The sequence below is a fragment of the Oikopleura dioica genome, chromosome 1, assembly GCF_907165135.1.
Source record: "Oikopleura dioica chromosome 1, OKI2018_I68_1.0, whole genome shotgun sequence".
NCBI lineage: Eukaryota > Metazoa > Chordata > Appendicularia > Copelata > Oikopleuridae > Oikopleura > Oikopleura dioica.
Window position 1 is genome coordinate 4,881,192 of NC_137291.1, and position 17,733 is coordinate 4,898,924.

The 17,733-nt window shown below is 37.6% G+C and overlaps 6 protein-coding genes across 6 annotated transcripts; 5 read left to right on the top strand and 1 right to left on the bottom strand.

Annotated features, from left to right (window-relative positions):
- Nucleotides 1-1,194: 1,194 nt before the first annotated feature.
- On the top strand, nt 1,195-2,439 carry LOC145711719 (uncharacterized). The gene is made up of 2 exons (XM_081789410.1): nt 1,195-1,292; nt 1,358-2,439. The coding sequence occupies exons 1-2, from the start codon at nt 1,208-1,210 to the stop codon at nt 2,437-2,439; spliced, it is 1,167 nt and encodes a 388-aa protein (XP_081645536.1). The 5' UTR covers nt 1,195-1,207.
- Nucleotides 2,440-4,410: 1,971 nt separating this feature from the next.
- On the top strand, nt 4,411-5,477 carry LOC145711263 (uncharacterized). Its single transcript, XM_081788986.1, has 2 exons — nt 4,411-4,502; nt 4,568-5,477. Exons 1-2 carry the CDS (start codon nt 4,418-4,420, stop codon nt 4,861-4,863), a joined length of 381 nt encoding a protein of 126 aa, XP_081645112.1. The 5' UTR covers nt 4,411-4,417; the 3' UTR covers nt 4,864-5,477.
- Nucleotides 5,478-7,267: 1,790 nt separating this feature from the next.
- Nucleotides 7,268-8,819, top strand: LOC145711720 (uncharacterized). The gene is made up of 4 exons (XM_081789411.1): nt 7,268-7,320; nt 7,368-7,492; nt 7,554-7,637; nt 7,676-8,819. Exons 1-4 carry the CDS (start codon nt 7,268-7,270, stop codon nt 8,656-8,658), a joined length of 1,245 nt encoding a protein of 414 aa, XP_081645537.1. The 3' UTR covers nt 8,659-8,819.
- Nucleotides 8,820-11,906: 3,087 nt separating this feature from the next.
- Nucleotides 11,907-12,965, top strand: LOC145703458 (uncharacterized). The gene is made up of 3 exons (XM_081780821.1): nt 11,907-12,414; nt 12,460-12,714; nt 12,755-12,965. Exons 1-3 carry the CDS (start codon nt 12,208-12,210, stop codon nt 12,962-12,964), a joined length of 672 nt encoding a protein of 223 aa, XP_081636947.1. The 5' UTR covers nt 11,907-12,207; the 3' UTR covers nt 12,965.
- Nucleotides 12,966-13,169: 204 nt separating this feature from the next.
- LOC145703447 (uncharacterized) lies at nt 13,170-14,038 on the top strand. Its single transcript, XM_081780811.1, has 4 exons — nt 13,170-13,348; nt 13,396-13,561; nt 13,603-13,753; nt 13,796-14,038. Exons 1-4 carry the CDS (start codon nt 13,170-13,172, stop codon nt 14,035-14,037), a joined length of 738 nt encoding a protein of 245 aa, XP_081636937.1. The 3' UTR covers nt 14,038.
- Nucleotides 14,039-14,438: 400 nt separating this feature from the next.
- On the bottom strand, nt 14,439-16,981 carry LOC145711721 (polypeptide N-acetylgalactosaminyltransferase 4-like). The gene is made up of 4 exons (XM_081789412.1): nt 16,609-16,981; nt 15,528-15,866; nt 14,573-15,190; nt 14,439-14,506 (listed from the first exon to the last, which is right to left on the bottom strand). Exons 1-4 carry the CDS (start codon nt 16,979-16,981, stop codon nt 14,439-14,441), a joined length of 1,398 nt encoding a protein of 465 aa, XP_081645538.1.
- Nucleotides 16,982-17,733: the final 752 nt, after the last annotated feature.

Here is a 17,733-nt window from a genome sequence, read left to right on the forward strand (position 1 = left end):
CCCCGGATTTTTAACCTATTGTAGCGACACCCTTAAGATCTTTAACCCTAACGCTTTCCCTTATCGTAAACAAAACCCCTTTCTTTTCAGTAAAAAATGCCGACTTACTAGTTGAATGGATTAAAAGCCCCTCGTTTTTGCTCCTGCATCTTTGGCAGCTTTCCCAGTCCAAGAAGTCCGCCAAAAGCAGCTGAGCTCATTGTCACGACAAAAAGTGATATTTTCATCCTCTTCTTCTCAATGTCTTAATTTTAATTCTCAGCGCTGCTCCGTCATTTTTCTTTTATACGCAAAAAGTGCGTTAGCAAAATTAAATAAATTATCTCCCATAAGATAGGCTGGGTTGCGTCCGAAAAGATCAGCCCCCGATCAGTGTTAAGGATCTCACCAATTTTGGAAATGGGGATCGCGTTCTTTTTCGGAGATAAAGAGGGGCAGCAAAATTGAAAGGAAAATAATTGACCAGGGGAAAATGAGAACAATTTGGGACGGAAAAATTCAAAATCAAAATAAGGGTGTTACTTCTTTATGCGATTTTTTTTTTTCAAAATTGCTCAAATTCAAAAAAAAAATTGTGAAAATTTTGACCAAATTTTCAGTCAAATTTTACACTCATGAATCATTAGTCATGGTCAATGAGTCATGGTTTTCGAGTCGAAAAGATTCTGATTGGTCGAAAATTTCGACCAATCAAAATTCCGGATTCGCATTGTTTTTTCTGAAAAAAATTCGCGAAGAAATCCATTTTTTTGTCTTAAATATCATCAAAAATGTTAAGAATCTGACCTTGTCGTTAAAAACCAAATCGTCTGTATCTAATGTTTGACCCAAATGAGTATGATCTGGTCTATTTATTATCTTGGAGAATCAATAATTCACGATGGAACGACACTAATGATGCGTTTATACAATCCGACGGGCTGCGTTTTTGAACAGTGCTTTCTCTCGAACCAACGTCCAATTACATCTTCAATTACTGTATTCATTCATAAATTAGTAGATGCATGCAAGTCAGAATTTGACGAAAGTCATTCTTCGTCAGCGAAAAAATTACTTATTCAAGGCAAATTTCGAGCAGGATCAATTTGACACTCAAATTTCGGAATGCTGCTTCGTTTTACGAGACCAATGCAAATGTTGCCGACTACACGAAGCTTCGATATTATTGATTTTTCGATCAAATAGTCCCAAAATTTCTGCAAAAAGCATGTCGAATGAAGGGGGAAAAGAAATTGACTATTTTTACAACACGAAAGATGAAAGAGAGCAAACGCTATCAGAACTTCGATCAGGTAATAAAAGAGATAAAAAATACGAATTATCGAATTATTAAAATCCTTATATAAAACTCTTGTAGAAATGATGATGCTGCGCGCAGTGGTCTCTGATCTGAGCAAAAAATTCGAGGATGAGAAACAATACCGACTTCGAGCTGATTACGAAAAGAAGCGGGAGGCTGAGTTCGCTCGGCAGCAACTTGAAAAGGAGTTTCAAACGAAGATGACGATTCGGGAAGACGACTTGAAGTTTGAGCACCAATCAGTGGAGAATTCTTTGCGGGAGGAAATAAGAGAATTAAGGAATCAAAATGAAGAAAGGATGGTGAATTTTGAGCGGAAAATTCACGAGCTTGAAAGAAATTTGCTCACTAAAATGGAAGTCAAAGAAAGAGTTATTTCAAAGCAACAGCAAGAAATAAACAACCTGAAATCGAAAAATAAGCAATTCGAAAAGAAAGTGTCGCGGTTGAAAAATCAAAATGATGAGTTGGAAAGAACAGTGAGAAGGTATAACGACAGAACAAGGATAAACGAAGTTGAAATAGAAGAGAGGCGAGAATATGATGATAAGCAGTTTCAAGAGCTGAAAAAACAATTTGACGAAATGAAAAATCAATCAAAAAAGAGTGAAACTCGACTGAAAAGAAACGAGGGAGGATGCATTCTCCGAAATTTCGTTGTCGACCTTCCGCCGGAGAAATACCATTCTCGCGAAGACGTGATTCCTTTTCTGAGCGCTCTTGACGCGGGCTTAGCTGACTTGAAACTCAAAATGCTTTTTACGAATCCGTTGAAGGCGAAATACTCGGATGATTATTTTAAAGTTGTTCAAGAAGGTGATTTTTTTTATTTTCCAAAATTATATCATGACAAGGCTGCTGAAATTCTTTGGAAAAGTGATTTTGGCTTTCGGACATATATTGGTGAACCAAGTTCGACAAATGGCGAATTGCAAATTCAATTCGTTATTTGTGTTCTTCCCGGAATAAAAATACAAATCGAAAGCAATATGGATAAAAAGTACAAAACAAAGTCAGATTCAGAAAAAAGAACAATTGAATCGAAGAAATTTCATTATTTCGCATTTATAATTTTCATTTCAAAAGAAAACTTTGACCGTCTCATTATCACTTTCAAAGTCTCTTCTCAATCAAAATAGTCAATTTTTGTTAAATTTAAAAAACACATTTTCTCATCGAAATTTTTCTCAAGACCAAGAACGAAATCTAAAATCATTCAATTTTCACTTTTCTCTGTTATTACCTTCCAAATCTGTTCAAATTTGATTCTTTGATAAATAAAGATGATTGATATAACAATGTATTCTGAATTTAAGGGGGTAGAACTAGGGTTTTCGAAAAAAGCCGATTCTAGACCGGCGCTCGAAGCCAAGAGAGCTTAGATTTTCAAATTTTCTCTTCGGCTGAAGATAGAAAAAACCTAGATCTAACAACATTTTTCTTAAAATAATTTTTCGTCAACACATTTTGGCGTTAGAGAGCGAAACTTCAACCCATCTCTTCGAAAATCGCAGTTTTAGCGTATTTGCGTCCTCAAATTTCTCGAGTCACAAGACTAGCCAAATGTTTAAAATCTCATTTTAAGATAGTTTTACCCTTTATCTAGCAACATTTTTGAGGAAATTGCGTTATCATAACTAAAAACAGGTTTTTCTTATTTAAAGTGCTGCCCGAAAATCACGGTTTTTCGAGAAATCTAGTTCTACCCCCTTAAAATACTTTGATCTTTAAAACTTGACAGTTTTGTCTCAGCTTAATAATTGGTTTATGAGAAAAGCAGGGTGTAGGGCGGCCACGGTACAAATTTGTACCGCCGTTACAAATTTGTACCGGCGGTACAAAAATTTTTGTACCGGCGGTACAAGCCGAAAATAAAATCCGAGAAAAAGTGTGCGCTTCGCGCTAGAATTGAAAAAAACTCCTTACTGGTATAGCTGAGGTGGAGTTCTGTCCAAAAATTATCATTATTTCGGGTAAAAATCGGTTTTTATTGTCAACAAAATTATCATTTTATGTACCGGCGTTACAAAATTTGTACCCGCGGTACAAATTTCACTTTTGTACCGTGGCCGCCCGCCCCCCGAAAAGCATATAAGATGTTCATTGACCGTAGTAATTCATTAAGGCTATAACGTCTCTTTTTGCCTCTCTGGAAAACAGACTTTCCTTGGTCGATTTCAAAAATTTAAAGGACAAACATACTTGTTTTCTCCTAAAAAATTCAAAAATGCCATCAAAAAATACTTTTCTTTGGTAATTTTTTGCTCTAGAATCATTCAAAAATCGCCGATCGGTTTTCCGAGAAAACTGGAAGCTCTGAGGTAAAATATATCCGACAATAATATTTAATAAAGCATAGTCTATAATCCTCACGGAAAATATTTCAAAAAATTGTGTAAATTATGATTCTAGTTTTCTCTTCTTTTAAATCTCTTTTGTTAATAGACTGACGCTTGAGATCCGCGCAGCCAATCAGAGCGCGATGAATCGCTTGACTCACACGCTCGCCAACAGCGCTCTCTTTTTGGCCTGGAGGATAGCACTCCGCGCAGCGCGTCAACGCGCATTTTTATCCTCAGGTGCCAGCACTAACATGGCCCTAGAATGAAATTTTGAGGAGATATCGAAGATTTTTTTCCGTGGGGATTGTAGAGAAGGCTTTAATCTATTTATTGATAAAAAAAAAATCTACCTCTGTAATGGGAAAATTCTTCGGAAAACCGATCGGCGTTTTTTAAATGATTGTAAAGTCGAAATTTCAAAAGAAATAATAATTTTTGATCAAATTTCTGAAATCTACGATAGATTTTAAGTATATAAATCTTTTTTATTTTTGAAATCGACCAAGGGAAGTCCGTTTTCCAGAGAGGCCAAAAGAGAGGTTAAAGCCTTAATAAGTCGATGCATGCAAGTTAAAATTTGAGAAAAGTAAGCATTTTTCAGCGGAAAAATCATTAATTCAAAACAAATTTGGAGCATCAAATTTCAAATTTCTATTTGAATTTCAATTTTCAGAATTCAGTTTGTTTTTACGAGACAAATGCAAATGTTGACAATGAAACGAAGCTTCGATATTCTCGATTTTGCGCTCTAATACGCGCCAGATTCCCTGCAAAAATGTCGAATGAAGAGGGAAAAGAAATCGACTACTTTTATAACACAAAAGATGAAAGAGAGCACACGCTAGCTGAACTTCGATCAGGTAAAGGAGGAAGAAGAAATCGAGAATCATAGAATTATTATAATCAAAATCTGAAAATAATGTAGAAATGATGATGCTACGAGCGATGGTTGCAGATCTTAGCAAAAAATTCGAGGATGAGAGGCAATATCGACTTCGAAGTGATTTTGAGAATGAGCAGAAAGCTGTATTTGCTCGGCAGCAACTTGAAAAGGAGTTTAATACGAAAATGACGATTCGAGAAGATGACTTGAAATTTCAGCACCAATCTGTGGAGAATTCTTTGCGAGAGGAGATACAAGAACTCAAAATTGAACTGAAGAAAACGCAAGAATCCGATGAAAAGCAGCTTCAAGAACTGAAAAACAACTGGATGATCTAAAAGCTCAATCGAAAGAAACTGAAACTCAAGTGAAAAGAAACGAGGGAGGATGCATTCTAAGAAAATTCGTTGTCGACCTTCCGCCCGAGGAATACCATTCGCGCGAAGATTTGATTCTTTTTCTGAGCGCTCTTGAAGCGGGCTTAGCTGATTTGAAATTCAGAGTGCTTTTTACGAGTCCGTTCAAGGCGAGATACTCGAATGAATATTTTAAAGATATTTATAAAGGTGATGATTATTATATTCCAAAATTATATCATGAAAGGGCTGGTGAAATTCTTTGGAAAAATGATTTAGGCTTTCAAATAAATATTGTTGAACTTAGTTCGAAGAATGGCCAATTAGAAATTTCTTTCGTTATTTTCGTTCTTCCCGGAATAAAAATACAAATAGAAAGTGACATTGATAAAAACTACAAAACAGATTCATTTTCACGAGAAATAACACTTGAATCGAAGAAATTTAATTATTTCGGATTTGAAATTTTTGTTTCAAAAGAAAACTTTGACCGTCTCATTGTCACTTTCAAAGTCTCTTCTCAATCAAAATAGTCAATTTTTTTAATTTACAAAGCACATTTCATCGCCAAAATTTTTCTCAAGCCAAAAAAATAATTTAAAATTATTAAATTATCATGCTTTTGTCTGTTATTTCTTTGACAATCTGTTGAATATCCGATTCTTTGTTTAATAAAAAAATCATCTGAAAGATGAAGGCTATGAAAATTTATGAATAAAAAAAGCATATTTTCTTTTAAGAGTATTGTTTTATAAGAAAAGGAAAAGGCAGTTTCTCTGACGCAGGAAAAATTAGTGACGTCAAAATTATAAAAACGAAATTAAAAAATATTTTCGTGACGCAGAAGAACCAGATTAGTAGCACCAAAAAGAGAGCGTTTGTAAAAACGCCATTCCGATTCGGGATCAATGGTAATGAGTTCCTACGTCGATGATGAACGATTCTGATTACGCGCAATGGCGTTGTCTAGCCGATTAACGACCACTTAAAAGCGACGACAACAGCGACAACCAAAATCATGCGGAAAGCGAAATTCGATAAATAAAACAACCAGCGCCGGGTCATGGACATATGATCATTTTTACTTTGCTGGTTTTTTCAAGCGCTTTCGGAGATTCGAGAAAAGAGGGTGATTTGAGTGGAGACAACGAGGAGAATTTAAGAAGATGCAGGGCTTTTGGCGATTTCGGGGCGAAATTGCAAATTTTCGAGGAAGAAAATTGCCAGGTATTGCCCCAGGGCTTTTCGAGAGTTCGTTTTTCATCAGTCATCGTCGATTTTTGGCTAGAAAAATGACCCGAATTTGTGTTTTTGGGCAGAACAAAGAAAAGAGAGATTTTTTCTCGATCTAGATTTTGATTGGCTGGTAGGCCAAATTCAGCCAGCCTATTGGTCATTGAAAAATCCACTTCCTTTTTTTGGTTTTGTCTGTTTATTTTATCTCAAAAAGCCAGAATAAGCTAATGACTTCTTAAATTTACCATCTTTGGATTTCAACTTTGATCAAATTTGACAAAATGAGGACAAAGAGATCGCTCAGATTTATACAGAGATCAACAGAATGACGATTTATGTTTTCTTCACTCAGTCTTCTCAAACCTAATTACCGGATGCATAAAACTCAATAATTTTTTTAGTGTCAAAGCAATTTCCGCCGTGAAAAAGATGCCTCGAATTCATTTACTTCTTTCAAACCATGTGACGCGTCGTCGACAAAAGGATTGTGTTCAGAAAGATATTAATCACTTTTGGTCACTTTTGGGCAATCGTCACAACTCAAAAGCAAATGGCCACGATAAAGTTTTATTTATAGACCAATAAAAGTAAGTTACTGCATTTTTTTCTTAATATTATGCTTCAAATTGCTGAACAAAATCAAAAGAATGCCCCGAAAAATGCTCCTGCACTGCCAAAATTATTTCTTCATGCATTTGCTCCTCAAATTTTATTTATTTTAACCAAAGGGAGGGATTTGACAAATACATTTTGAGAAAACTCCAAGGAAAAATTTCTTGTCAAATCCTTGCGAAAGCTGCTTTTTCGCGAAAACAAGTCATATCACCAAACGATCGATTATTAAATCGTCGAGGAAAGTGATATAAAATAATTAGTGCCACATTTGAATACATTAAATTTACTTTATTTACGACCGATCTGGGCGAGAAAATTTTCTAGACTTATTTTTTTTGACTATCAAAATCATGGTCGAAGAATTTTTCACATAAGATCCCGAATCAAAGGGTCATTTATAGCAATAAAAATCGTGATCATTTTTCATCTTTTTTTTTTGGATTAAAGTTGAGCTCGAATTGATTATGCTGATCAATGAGTGGCTGGAGGATATTAAATCGGTTTTCATCACCATAAAAGTGCGCGAGATACGAGAATGGGTGTCAGAATTTATGATTATTGGAAAAACTCAAGTTCCCACGAGCTCAGGTAAGCGGAGAAACCAACACGATGACGTTTCGTTTTCCTACTCCTAGGCCGTTTCTCTGCGATGAATGTAAAGAAGGCGGCGATTTGTATGCTCAATGTTATGAAAATGAAATTTCTACGATAAAAATTTTAATGAAAAATGGAGGCGAAATTCTGTCCGAAAATTCTTTAGGCAAGAGCTTTGAAAAATCACTGAATTCGCGATTTCTGACTCGAAAAAAGCTTTTTCTCAGAAAATATTTTACAAACACTCAATCAATCCGAAGTTTCTTCAGCCGAGGTTCAAACCACTGTATCACTTTTCTGCGGCTGCTCAAGTAAGCACCTTCCTTCATTTCTCCTCTACCCCTTTCAGACAACTTTCAATTCCGAAATGGCACCTGCCAATTGATCGACCATTACTCACATCACTGCCAAGAAGATGAGATTTTCGGAATAAACCAGTGCAATAAAATCACCAACGCCTCACCAATCGAAGAAACTATTTGCCATGAAGATGACTGCTCCAGTGTTGTTGCCTTTGAAGAATTATGTTTTAATGAAGAAGATACACTTGACGACGAATGTTTCGAATGTGCCCATGTTTGCGACACAACTCCTGTTCTTAAGAAGTTTTTCAAATGCTACGACTGTGCAGTTGAAACAACAACAACATCTCCGACTACAATGTTGTCAACGATAACCACGACTTCAACAACGACTTCAACATCGACAACGACAACGAAGACCACGACGACGACGACTACGACATCGACAACTAGTATAGCTGCGACAACATCAATGATGACAACGACGACTCAACCAGTGACCAGCCTATCGACAACTTCAGAAATAACAAGCCCTACAACGATTCCCGATTTCGATCCAAGTCAACCACTCGATATTCTGACAAAAATCATCACCATCTTTCCCAATGACATCTGTAAAAAGGACACTGATGATGAAGAATTCATTTGCGAGCCAAAAAACTCAATTTATCTGAATCGACCTTGGAACGCCGACTTTGCCAATCCTTTTTCACAATCATTCTATTCCATTTTCAACCAGGTCGGAAACTTGTTCAAATCTCCGCAAGAAGAAACAACTTCGACCCTGATGCAAACGAAGAGTAATTATCGCGTAAACGCTTCGACCTTCGAAATAACCTTGATCAAAATGACGCCCGTTTCCGAAACGAGAATCGAAGATGAATTGAGTGAGGAAGAATACAAGCAAGTGAAGAATATGATTCATTTAAGAGGGGGGTCGTCAATATTCTGGTTACGCAAAAACAAAAAAGCGCGAAAACCTGCTTTTATTGAAAAAAACAAATTCTCTGGGTATAAAGAAAAGGGTTGAAAGAATTCATCGGCGAGTAGAAGAAAAAAAAATTTTTTGAAAAATTTTTCAAAAATTAGGGTTAAAGTGGGGGTGTCTCTTGAGCAAAAAATCTCAAAACCCTTATTTTCTCTCGACAATCAAATAGTCTCTACGGATAGATTAGACCCTTTAGAATTCATCGGCGACCAAAAAACTAAGGGTCACTATCTTAGAAAAAAGTTTCTTGTTCATTGAAAATATGCGATTTTCGCAAAAATTCATATTTTTCATCATTTTTGGCCGAAATTTTTACAAAAGCTGCATAAACTCAAAATTTTTTATTGATAATGATTCAAAAACTATCGATTAACATTGCTTAGCAAGCAAATTTCATTTTAAAATTGTTTTTGGGCGAAATCACCCGCTTGAAAATTCTTGGCAAGCGCTCATTTTAAATTTTTTCAGGCTTTGAGTGGACCAATCAAAAAAAGCCAGAGACCAAAAAGTCATATTTTTTGATGAAGAATTCAAAAATGTGCTTGAAATTATCGGACTCGAAAAATTTTCATATTGACGACTCCCCCCTTAAGACTGTTGGTTTCTTATAAGTATGAAGTTGACAAAAATCTGAACACCGAGAAGAATAACCTTAGTGCAACAGGGTACAGGTTCAGATAAGACATAAGGGTATATAAGACCCTTTAACCAAAAATTGACATAGCAGTTTTCTCTTGAATGAACCCTGAAAAGGATATCGCTGAAGATGTAGTCAGGCGATTCGAAGTAATAAAGAAGAACATGTTCGATGAATACCGAAAGAAAAAGAAACGAAAGAAGAGAAACACTTCCGATATCATCGACGACATTTTCTTCTTTGATACAAAGTGGACTTATCGAATCGATTCGACGAAAGAATACGATGATCTGAAAAGCAAGTTAATAAAGGACGCCCTCCCAGATGACATAGAAATACCAGCGTACTTGGAACTTCTAGAATCCTGCTCTGATTGTGCGGTTCTCGATGACTCACCAGATCCGGAAATGGTGGAAGAAATTCTCTCCAACTTCGATCCCGACAAGCCGGATTTCTCAACCCTTGGTGACCCAATGGTTGACTCTCTAACCGGAGCAATGATGGACGTAGACCTCTGCACTGCCGTCAATCGGCAATTGATTCTCACGCTTTATGCAAAAGGAACTGCGCCGTTTCAGGGAAAAGTGCTCGGAATTCCGGCGGAATTGAGACCAATCGTAGCAGTTTTAATCAATCAGGACTCGCCCTACAATGTCACCGTGACCATTTTGAACACGGATATTTGGAAAGAAAGCGGCCAGGAGTTCTTTTTCGTGAACTTGAAAGACTCTGGCGGGAAAGAAGGGAGCGTGTATGTAAAAGTCTCAATGGATAGTTGCAACAAAGCTGCGGAAACAGACGCCGATTTGTCCCTCCGAGCGAATCTCAAAGTCGTCCAGGCCAGTTTGATAATCAAAAACTTGAAAAAAGAAGAACATGAAAGTGCAGTTCAAATTTCCTCCGAGCAAATTTACGCGGTCCTCAACGGAATCAACGCTCTCAAAAGTGTCGAATTCGAAACCTTTCGATTCGCGGATCGATCTTCTTGCGCTCCCCTAAGCTTTCCTCTCGATGGAGTGAGCCTCAAATCTGATGGCTGCACCATTCGAAGAGACAATCATCTCCAAGCAAAGACGGAAGTTGACCATCGTTTTCGAGATAAACTCGACGAACCTTACGAACCAACAGTTTTCGTCCGCGAGTTTGGGAACATCTGGTTCGATTGCTTCACCGACGAATGCACGATTCTCGACTTTATCCTTACCATGTATGACACGACCATGACCTTCGATGGGCTGAGCTTCGATGACAGTCTTTTCAAAGGACTAAATTTGGCAAGTGAACGAACCGCACTGCTTCTCAACAAGGAGAATCAAGTGAGAGCAGCAAGGCCCACGAGACCGATTGACTTCGCTCAAGCGCAGAATATTGGGAATGTGCTCATTTCACTGAGTGTGCTTTACTACTTGTATTGTGTTTACAAATTGGTTTTTCAGGAATCAAGGTTGAATCTGTGATCACTTGTAAAGTAAAAATGTAGGTATAATTAAAAATATTTTTTTGAGCTTTGATGACGTCTAGTGTCTTTAAGTTGATTTTTTTAACTCGAAATTGAGCTTTTTAGGGTTGAAATAGTATTCATGCAGAGTAGTAGGTATAAAAACTCAAAGATTTTCATAAGAGAAAAATGAGCCAGAGTGAAATGACGGTAAATTTGAAAACCCATAATTTCTGTTTAAAATTTGTTAAACCATATTTTATCTCTAAGTAGTTTAAGTGAGAACTAATTCATACTTGCATTCATTGAGGATGTGGATTTTAATTTGAAATCGACATTTTCAATTAATTTAAGGGATCCCCCCAATGGGGCCCATTTGGCCAACTTTGAGGTCGAACTACTTTTTTTCTGGCTTAGCTATCTAAGAAGTGAGAGGCATTTTTTGTAGCCTATTTCTTAATGAGCAATCTCTAGTATCGAAATTAAATTTGAAAAGGCGAATCACCTCTAACAATAGCCGTAAAAACATTGATAGTCGCGAAAACCCTAGTTTTGGGCCATTTTCAAAATCGATCTACTTTTTTCTCTATGATATATTTCCGCGATTTTGTTCTTAAAACCTTCCTTGTGCCCTTAACTACAAACTCCAGTACAGGCATCTGATGTTGTCAAGGATTGAAGATTTTTTCTTTACAAAAAATTTTTCGACTAATTTTGGCTATTTTCAAGACTTTCTATGCTCTGTAGCGCCTCTAAGTGGCTATATATTCTATCGAAACAATTTTTTCCTGATTCAGCTTTTTCTAAGCTATCTAAAGAGCCCTCATCAATATGAATCTGTCGACATTGAAAAGTCGAAAATTTATTCTAAGTAAATTTTTTGGTCGAAATAAGCCATTTTCAAAGCTCTGTCACGGCTCATCACATGGCGTTACCCCCTTGACATAATATATAAAAATGATCCTCAGACAATGAAGATTTTAAAAGAGTATCACAGAAAATCCCTCGATGACATTTTTCAAATCGGGAGGGGATCCCTTAAGGGATCCGGAAGAGAGGATCGAAAACGCCGAAACCGCAAGGTAATAATACAAATTTTTGGCTTCATTTTTTGGGGGCCTATCTCCACTCTTAGACCTTGAAAAATTGACTTCAAATTTTGAGAATTGTAAAGGATTGAGACATGTCGAAGAGTTGACCTTTGAATGGACTTCCTTCAGCATCCCAGCCCTAAATGGAAATAAGGAAAATATACAAAGGAAACGAGGGGGGCTTCACCTTTATTTTTCAAGGCTTCTTCTTTTTTCTTTTTGCTTCACCAAAGCAACGTTTTGACACCTGCATTGATTAGGGCGTAAAAATATTTCAGATTCTTGAGTGAAAAAAATTCATTACATTCAGTTTCTGATCAAAATATTCAATTATATTTTCAACCTCCTTGAAGTCCTATTCAAAATCAATTCTCTGGAAACTCCTCAATGTTGTCACACTCACACTTGTTGTTGCATCTGTTTATATGGAGACTCAAACCTTCATTTATTATCTTGAAGGGCAGGGATTGATGTATTCGCCGACCTTCGTTGTGGTCATTTTTCTTGGATATCTGCCGATTATGATCATGATCGTTTTGATGCTAAGAGGATTTGTTTTGGTCAGATATTTCAGACTCTGGAAGACGACGAGCTATTACAAGCTCTATCCGATGCAGATGATAGTTCTCTTAGTAAGCCATAAAAATAAACCAATAAAATCATTCACCCCTTTTTAGATCAACACGATCTTCCACGATCTCCCCGAAATGATCCTGCTCTACTTCTACTACACTCGCTACAAACCTCCATCTTTCGATCTTCGACTGACCGCCCTTGCCAATTCCTTCATATCTCTCTGTGTCGCGCTCATCGGAACCGTGACCCAATCCATCGGTGTTTATCGCTACCAAAAGCTATTCAAAATGGGTCCTTCAAAAATTCTCATCTTCATTTCTGTCCTCCCTGTTATTTTGGTCACTCCTCTTATGAAGGTAAAAAACGACTCAGAAATTGTCACCAAAAAAATTTTAGATATCAGTTCTGCTCTCGACTATTTTCTCCCAAATGGTGACCTACACGACTGGAAACACATATGACATCAAGAAGCATACACTCAACGACATTCAGATTGTCGACGGAAGAACTGTCATGAATATAACAAGTACAGACAATGAGTTTGTGCCCGTTACCTCTGCGATCCAGGGGACAAATATTGCCAAGTACTTTGCGCCAAGAAAATGATTAAAAGAAATATTTTCTCGTAAAAACATTTCATAAAAAAAATTTTGCCAAAAAAAATCATTTCTTGAGACATGCACTTTGCGTAGACACCGAAATCGTCTTCCGAAATGCCTCTTTCGCCCTCAACTCTGAACCCGAACCTTTCAAGTCCGGATGCCTGAATCAACTCGAATGGGTTTTGATCGGAGCAACTCCAGTGCTCATCATGGGGCTGGTGTCATTTATCTTCCTGCTGAGAAAAGCGTGGCCATTTTTGAACATTCCTTGTCTTTGCTGGGGCCTTTGTCCGGCAGATGACAGGAGTTACAAAAGAAGACCAAGTGCTTTTGCCGGGTTGAGTCTTGCGATGGTCAACTTATTCGCGAGAATTCCTGAGCGACTTCAGTAAGATGCACTTTTCGCATCGAAAATCTCACATTTCCCCTTTTCAGAAAACCGAGAGAGAGCTTTATCGGACTCATGCGGCGGAGCACCTTATTTGTTCCTGAAGAAAGTCACGATAACGTCTCCAAAGCCCGGAGATCTACTATTGCTGCGTCAAGACCGACGGTTCTAGAAGCTATCCCGAGCTCTTCGAGTCCAAGAAAGACCGTTGTGGTAGTTTTCAAATTTTTTGAAAAAGATAGAAAAATTTCTAGATAACGGAGACTCTCAAGTCAAACGAAATGCGCCGTCCATCAATTTTGAAGATGAATTCTAGCGCACCGGAGTTGAGCGAAATTCGCAAGAGAAAAAGTGTGCTTTTTGATCTTCAGGAAGCGCCAGAATCTTCCTCAAGCGAAGAAGAAGGTGAGTTTGATTTGAAGCCTAGATTTCTAACTGAAAACATAGAAGAAAACCCGATTTACAAAGCGCTTCGAGAAGAGGACCTCATCGGCTTTGTCGACTCCGACGACGATGTCAAAAACGTCCCGTGCTTTGTAAAAATCGACAAGGAAGAGAAAAAGAAATCGAAAAAAGCGAAAAAGTCGGGAAAGTCGAAAAAGAAATCAAAAGAAGAAATTGTCACTTCTCAACCCGCACCACCCTTGTCCGCTGCAGAACAGAAACTTATTGATGACATTTATAAATAAACAAAGGATATATTCTTCTTTTTTATTCGAAGATGATCAGTAGTAATCAAAGTCGTTGCAGATTGTGTTGATTCCTTTTCGAATCTCGGGGGTTATTTCCGCAGCTTCAAAATACGCCATCATCACTTTAAAATATTTAAAAACAGGGTCAAATGATTGATCTTACTTTGAACGCAATTATCATCAGGGAGCACGAGTTGAGCACGAATCGCAGCAACAAGAAAACTGAGAAAAACTGAGTACATTATTTTCTTTTTAACAATTTTTCTTTTTTTTTTGCTTTTTTATATGTCGAATTTCACTTAGGAAAATTGAAATTGAGATGTCATGAATATTGAAAATGAAGAGATGGAGTGTTGAATCAATTTATTATATACAGTCGACTTGAAACTAAAGTTGGTTCATTTCTTCTTCGGGAGTAAATCGGAATCTTTGGGGGTGAATGTCATCACATGCTCGTAAATAAGCTCTTATTTCAAGGTTTTAAAATCTAAGAGCTCTGAAAAAATTATCTATTTCTGTATTTTTTGAAAACCTTTCCTATCATCGCCTTTCAGAATTCTTCGATCAAGGCACTTCTTAAAATGTTCATTTTTCAAAAAGAAATCGCCCTGATTGTCAATTTTTCTGAAACTTGTCGCCGCCCGCAGTCCGATTTCTTCAGTTCTATTCACAATTTGGAGTCTTATTTGATCCCCAGAAGCGACTTTCGGAAGAACGACAATGTCCAGACCCCCTTTTGAGCCAAAATTGATCAGTTGCCCGTTTGAATTCAGTTCCCAAAGCTGTTCAAGAGGTCTTGTGTACAAGTAAAACCGACATTGCTCCCAAATCAGCTCTCCCACCGAGCTTATCGCCAAGCACCATTCCAAATTCGGCGAATGAAGGAATCCAAACTGCCCTTCAATATCTTCTGGCGGCGAAAATTGTGGAAAAATATTTTCCAAAAACCAATCAAAAGGCTTGCACTTCAAATTTCTTCGCAACTCTTTTCTAGTTTCCAGCGACTTCGAATTTTTAAAAGAGTCCGGGGGAGAAAAATAAGATCTGCGGTAGACTTTTTCTTTGTATTCATCGAGCCAGACTTCAGCAAAGCGAACGAGATTTCGGGTCGGATCTCGGTGGTAAAATGGCTTTTCAGGAAACACGTGGCCTTAATTTTATAGTGATAAGCTCGGCTCGGTAAACTGTGCAGAAAACCTGAGTCAGGGTCTGAAATGAAAAGTGGTCTTTCATTTGAGATATTTTAGACTCTGACTCAGGTTTTCTTCACAGGTTTCCGGGCTTTGATGATAAGAGGGCCCTAGAAAAGAGGTGACGTCAGGAGCCTACAAAAAAATTTCGAAAAATTTTGCGTGGGCGGCTATTCGGCTGCTGATTGGCCGGTAAGCCGAATCAAGGCTTCTGATTGAGTTAAAAGTTCAGGGCAAAATTCTCAAAATTTTTTTGTCGGTTCCCACTATTTTGCCCAAAAACGATGGTTTTCTCACCAATAATCGAGTAGGGAACAATTTCAATGCTCCCTCCGCAAGTCCACGTCCTCACGGACATTTCCACATTTTCCATTCCCCAGATATCCATCTGATCATCGTACCCGCCCAAGTGGTGAAACCAATTTTTCTCAATTGCATAGAGTCCTCCCGCCATCGCTGGCGATTTTATCCCTTCTGTCGTATCAGCTGGATAACCATCTTCGCCAAGTGAATGCCAATTGAATAAGAGTGCTTTGTCGAAGCCGCCAATTTGTGGACGGGAGTAGGGATCGTGGACGAATTCGAATGTTAGTCGGTCGATGCAGGAAATGACTGGGACTGCGATTGAGGTCGGATTTTTGGATTGTTGAAATTAACGGTTCAAGCCAGCCATCGTTACATTCTTTTGAGGGCTTTTCTGGGATATGAATTTTGGATTTTTGAAAAAGGAAAGTCGAGGGAAAAACTCATAATTTTTGATTCTTCGAATGATTTTTAAGAATTTCATTTTCCTTAGCCATCAGGTTGGAACCTATTCGTAATTATGTTTTTCCCTTTGATATATATTTTTTTCCTTCAGGCTTTTTCCTTTTTTCAGTTAAAAAGCAAAATCGATTATGATCTTATTACTCATCAAAATGGAAGAGTTTCAAGAAGATGACATCGATTTTTCGGACATCGGAGAGGTTTTTTTCTAAATTTTTTCAAAGTTTTTTTAAAGATTACTTGAGTCACTATTTACGGATGCTCATATTGTTGATATGGAGATAACAGACTCAAGCACGGCAGATACTGAGGAGATGCGGGAACAAACGGACAATTTCGAAGATTTACACGATTCTGTCGAGAATACTGAAATCAACGAAAACCAAGAATCATGAAAATACTTCCTCTTCCTTCTCTTCCCCTTTTTATCAGAGGATCTGATTTAAACTCACAAAAAATGGGAAAAAAAGAAAAATAAAAAACTCTTACTTTCTTGAAAAAAAAAGCCGAATTAAAAGGCTCTCGTTTATATTGCCCTTTTACTACCACATTGAAGGTCAAAAACAGGCCAAAATGACTTAACATTCTTACGAAAAAATCATTTTCTGTGAACCTCCAACCATCAAAAGAGAAAAGCCCTTGACAATATGCGAGTCCAAAAAGACCAAAACGTCTCCTTTCGCCAGCGATGCCCCGATATTTCTCCCCTTGATCAAGCCAACTCGCTCCTTTAATCGAATCAGTCGGATTGGAATTGCAAAATTGATCTTTTCCTCCATCTCCTTTATTTTCTTATCCAGTCGTTCGCCGAGAAAAGTAAAATCAGAGTCGTCATCGATGAGGATAATTTCTTCCACAAGACCGAAAGGAGCGGTGTGAAGGACTGAAAAGACGGAGCGGAGGAGAGTAGACCACGCTTCGTTGAAGAAATTGAAGATGATGGATGCTTTCTTAGGCGAGGATAAGAAGATGTTCTCATGACTCATTCAAGCTTCAAAATGGGATGGTGTCTGAAACCGACAAAAAAATTTCGACAAAATTTGCGTGGGCGGCTACTCGGCTGCTGATTGGTCGGTTTGCCGAATCCAGGCTTTTGTTTGGTTAAAAATTTCCACGCAAAATTTGTCGGAATTTTTTGTCGGTTCCAGATGTCTACACTTCAAAAATTGGTTTTGGAGAAATTCAGCTGGACATGAAATGAAAAAGCTTTTCTTTTGGCAATACAGTCAGGATGACGATGCTCCCCAACTTTTCGATGAAGACCGATTTTGTCGGAGAGTAAATGATCGATTGTGTATTTTTCTATTATCTCCTAAAAATCTTCTTTTCGGTCTTTTTTTCCTTCCATTTTTCAAACCTGTTGTAAATTTTGAATATCCTTTTTAACCGGAACAAAATGAACCGCTTTCCCATTTGCGCCGAGCCTTTCATTTCCAGTTTCCAATCTTTCCAAAATCACGTCAGTTTTCTTCTTTTCCTCTCTTTTAACTCTTTCTCTTTTTACTTTTTGAATGTGAAAATGGGAAATAAAAACTACGATCAGGGCGATAAAAATGATCCAGAGTTTGTTTTTCATAAGAATTTTGATCATTTCGTCGCTGTTTACTTTTTTCCGAAGCACCGGTTTTTCGAACAAATTGACCGGTAGAAACAATTTTGGACTCAGCGCCGACCAGGATGGAAATATCATCGCGGCGGCGGAGCGGTTTTTTGATCTCTTGAAAAAAAATATAATTTC

What these genes read in the sequence shown, in the direction of transcription:
- LOC145711719 (XM_081789410.1), top strand. Translation starts at nt 1,208, where the DNA reads ATGTCGAATGAAGGGGGAAAAGAAATTGACTATTTTTACAACACGAAA. An exon ending in GCTATCAGAACTTCGATCAG is followed by an intron (nt 1,293 to 1,357) that starts GTAATAAAAGAG and finishes AAACTCTTGTAG; the next exon opens with AAATGATGATGCTGCGCGCA.
- LOC145711263 (XM_081788986.1), top strand. Translation starts at nt 4,418, where the DNA reads ATGTCGAATGAAGAGGGAAAAGAAATCGACTACTTTTATAACACAAAA. An exon ending in GCTAGCTGAACTTCGATCAG is followed by an intron (nt 4,503 to 4,567) that starts GTAAAGGAGGAA and finishes AAAATAATGTAG; the next exon opens with AAATGATGATGCTACGAGCG.
- LOC145711720 (XM_081789411.1), top strand. Translation starts at nt 7,268, where the DNA reads ATGGGTGTCAGAATTTATGATTATTGGAAAAACTCAAGTTCCCACGAG. An exon ending in TCAAGTTCCCACGAGCTCAG is followed by an intron (nt 7,321 to 7,367) that starts GTAAGCGGAGAA and finishes TCCTACTCCTAG; the next exon opens with GCCGTTTCTCTGCGATGAAT. An exon ending in TCTGTCCGAAAATTCTTTAG is followed by an intron (nt 7,493 to 7,553) that starts GCAAGAGCTTTG and finishes GCTTTTTCTCAG; the next exon opens with AAAATATTTTACAAACACTC.
- LOC145703458 (XM_081780821.1), top strand. Translation starts at nt 12,208, where the DNA reads ATGGAGACTCAAACCTTCATTTATTATCTTGAAGGGCAGGGATTGATG. An exon ending in TGCAGATGATAGTTCTCTTA is followed by an intron (nt 12,415 to 12,459) that starts GTAAGCCATAAA and finishes ACCCCTTTTTAG; the next exon opens with ATCAACACGATCTTCCACGA. An exon ending in TGGTCACTCCTCTTATGAAG is followed by an intron (nt 12,715 to 12,754) that starts GTAAAAAACGAC and finishes AAAAAATTTTAG; the next exon opens with ATATCAGTTCTGCTCTCGAC.
- LOC145703447 (XM_081780811.1), top strand. Translation starts at nt 13,170, where the DNA reads ATGGGGCTGGTGTCATTTATCTTCCTGCTGAGAAAAGCGTGGCCATTT. An exon ending in AGAATTCCTGAGCGACTTCA is followed by an intron (nt 13,349 to 13,395) that starts GTAAGATGCACT and finishes TCCCCTTTTCAG; the next exon opens with AAAACCGAGAGAGAGCTTTA. An exon ending in TTCCTCAAGCGAAGAAGAAG is followed by an intron (nt 13,754 to 13,795) that starts GTGAGTTTGATT and finishes CTGAAAACATAG; the next exon opens with AAGAAAACCCGATTTACAAA.
- LOC145711721 (XM_081789412.1), bottom strand. Translation starts at nt 16,981, where the DNA reads ATGAGTCATGAGAACATCTTCTTATCCTCGCCTAAGAAAGCATCCATC. An exon ending in TTCTCTTTTGATGGTTGGAG is followed by an intron (nt 15,867 to 16,608) that starts GTTCACAGAAAA and finishes AACAATCCAAAA; the next exon opens with ATCCGACCTCAATCGCAGTC. An exon ending in TGTTCCCTACTCGATTATTG is followed by an intron (nt 15,191 to 15,527) that starts GTGAGAAAACCA and finishes TATAAAATTAAG; the next exon opens with GCCACGTGTTTCCTGAAAAG.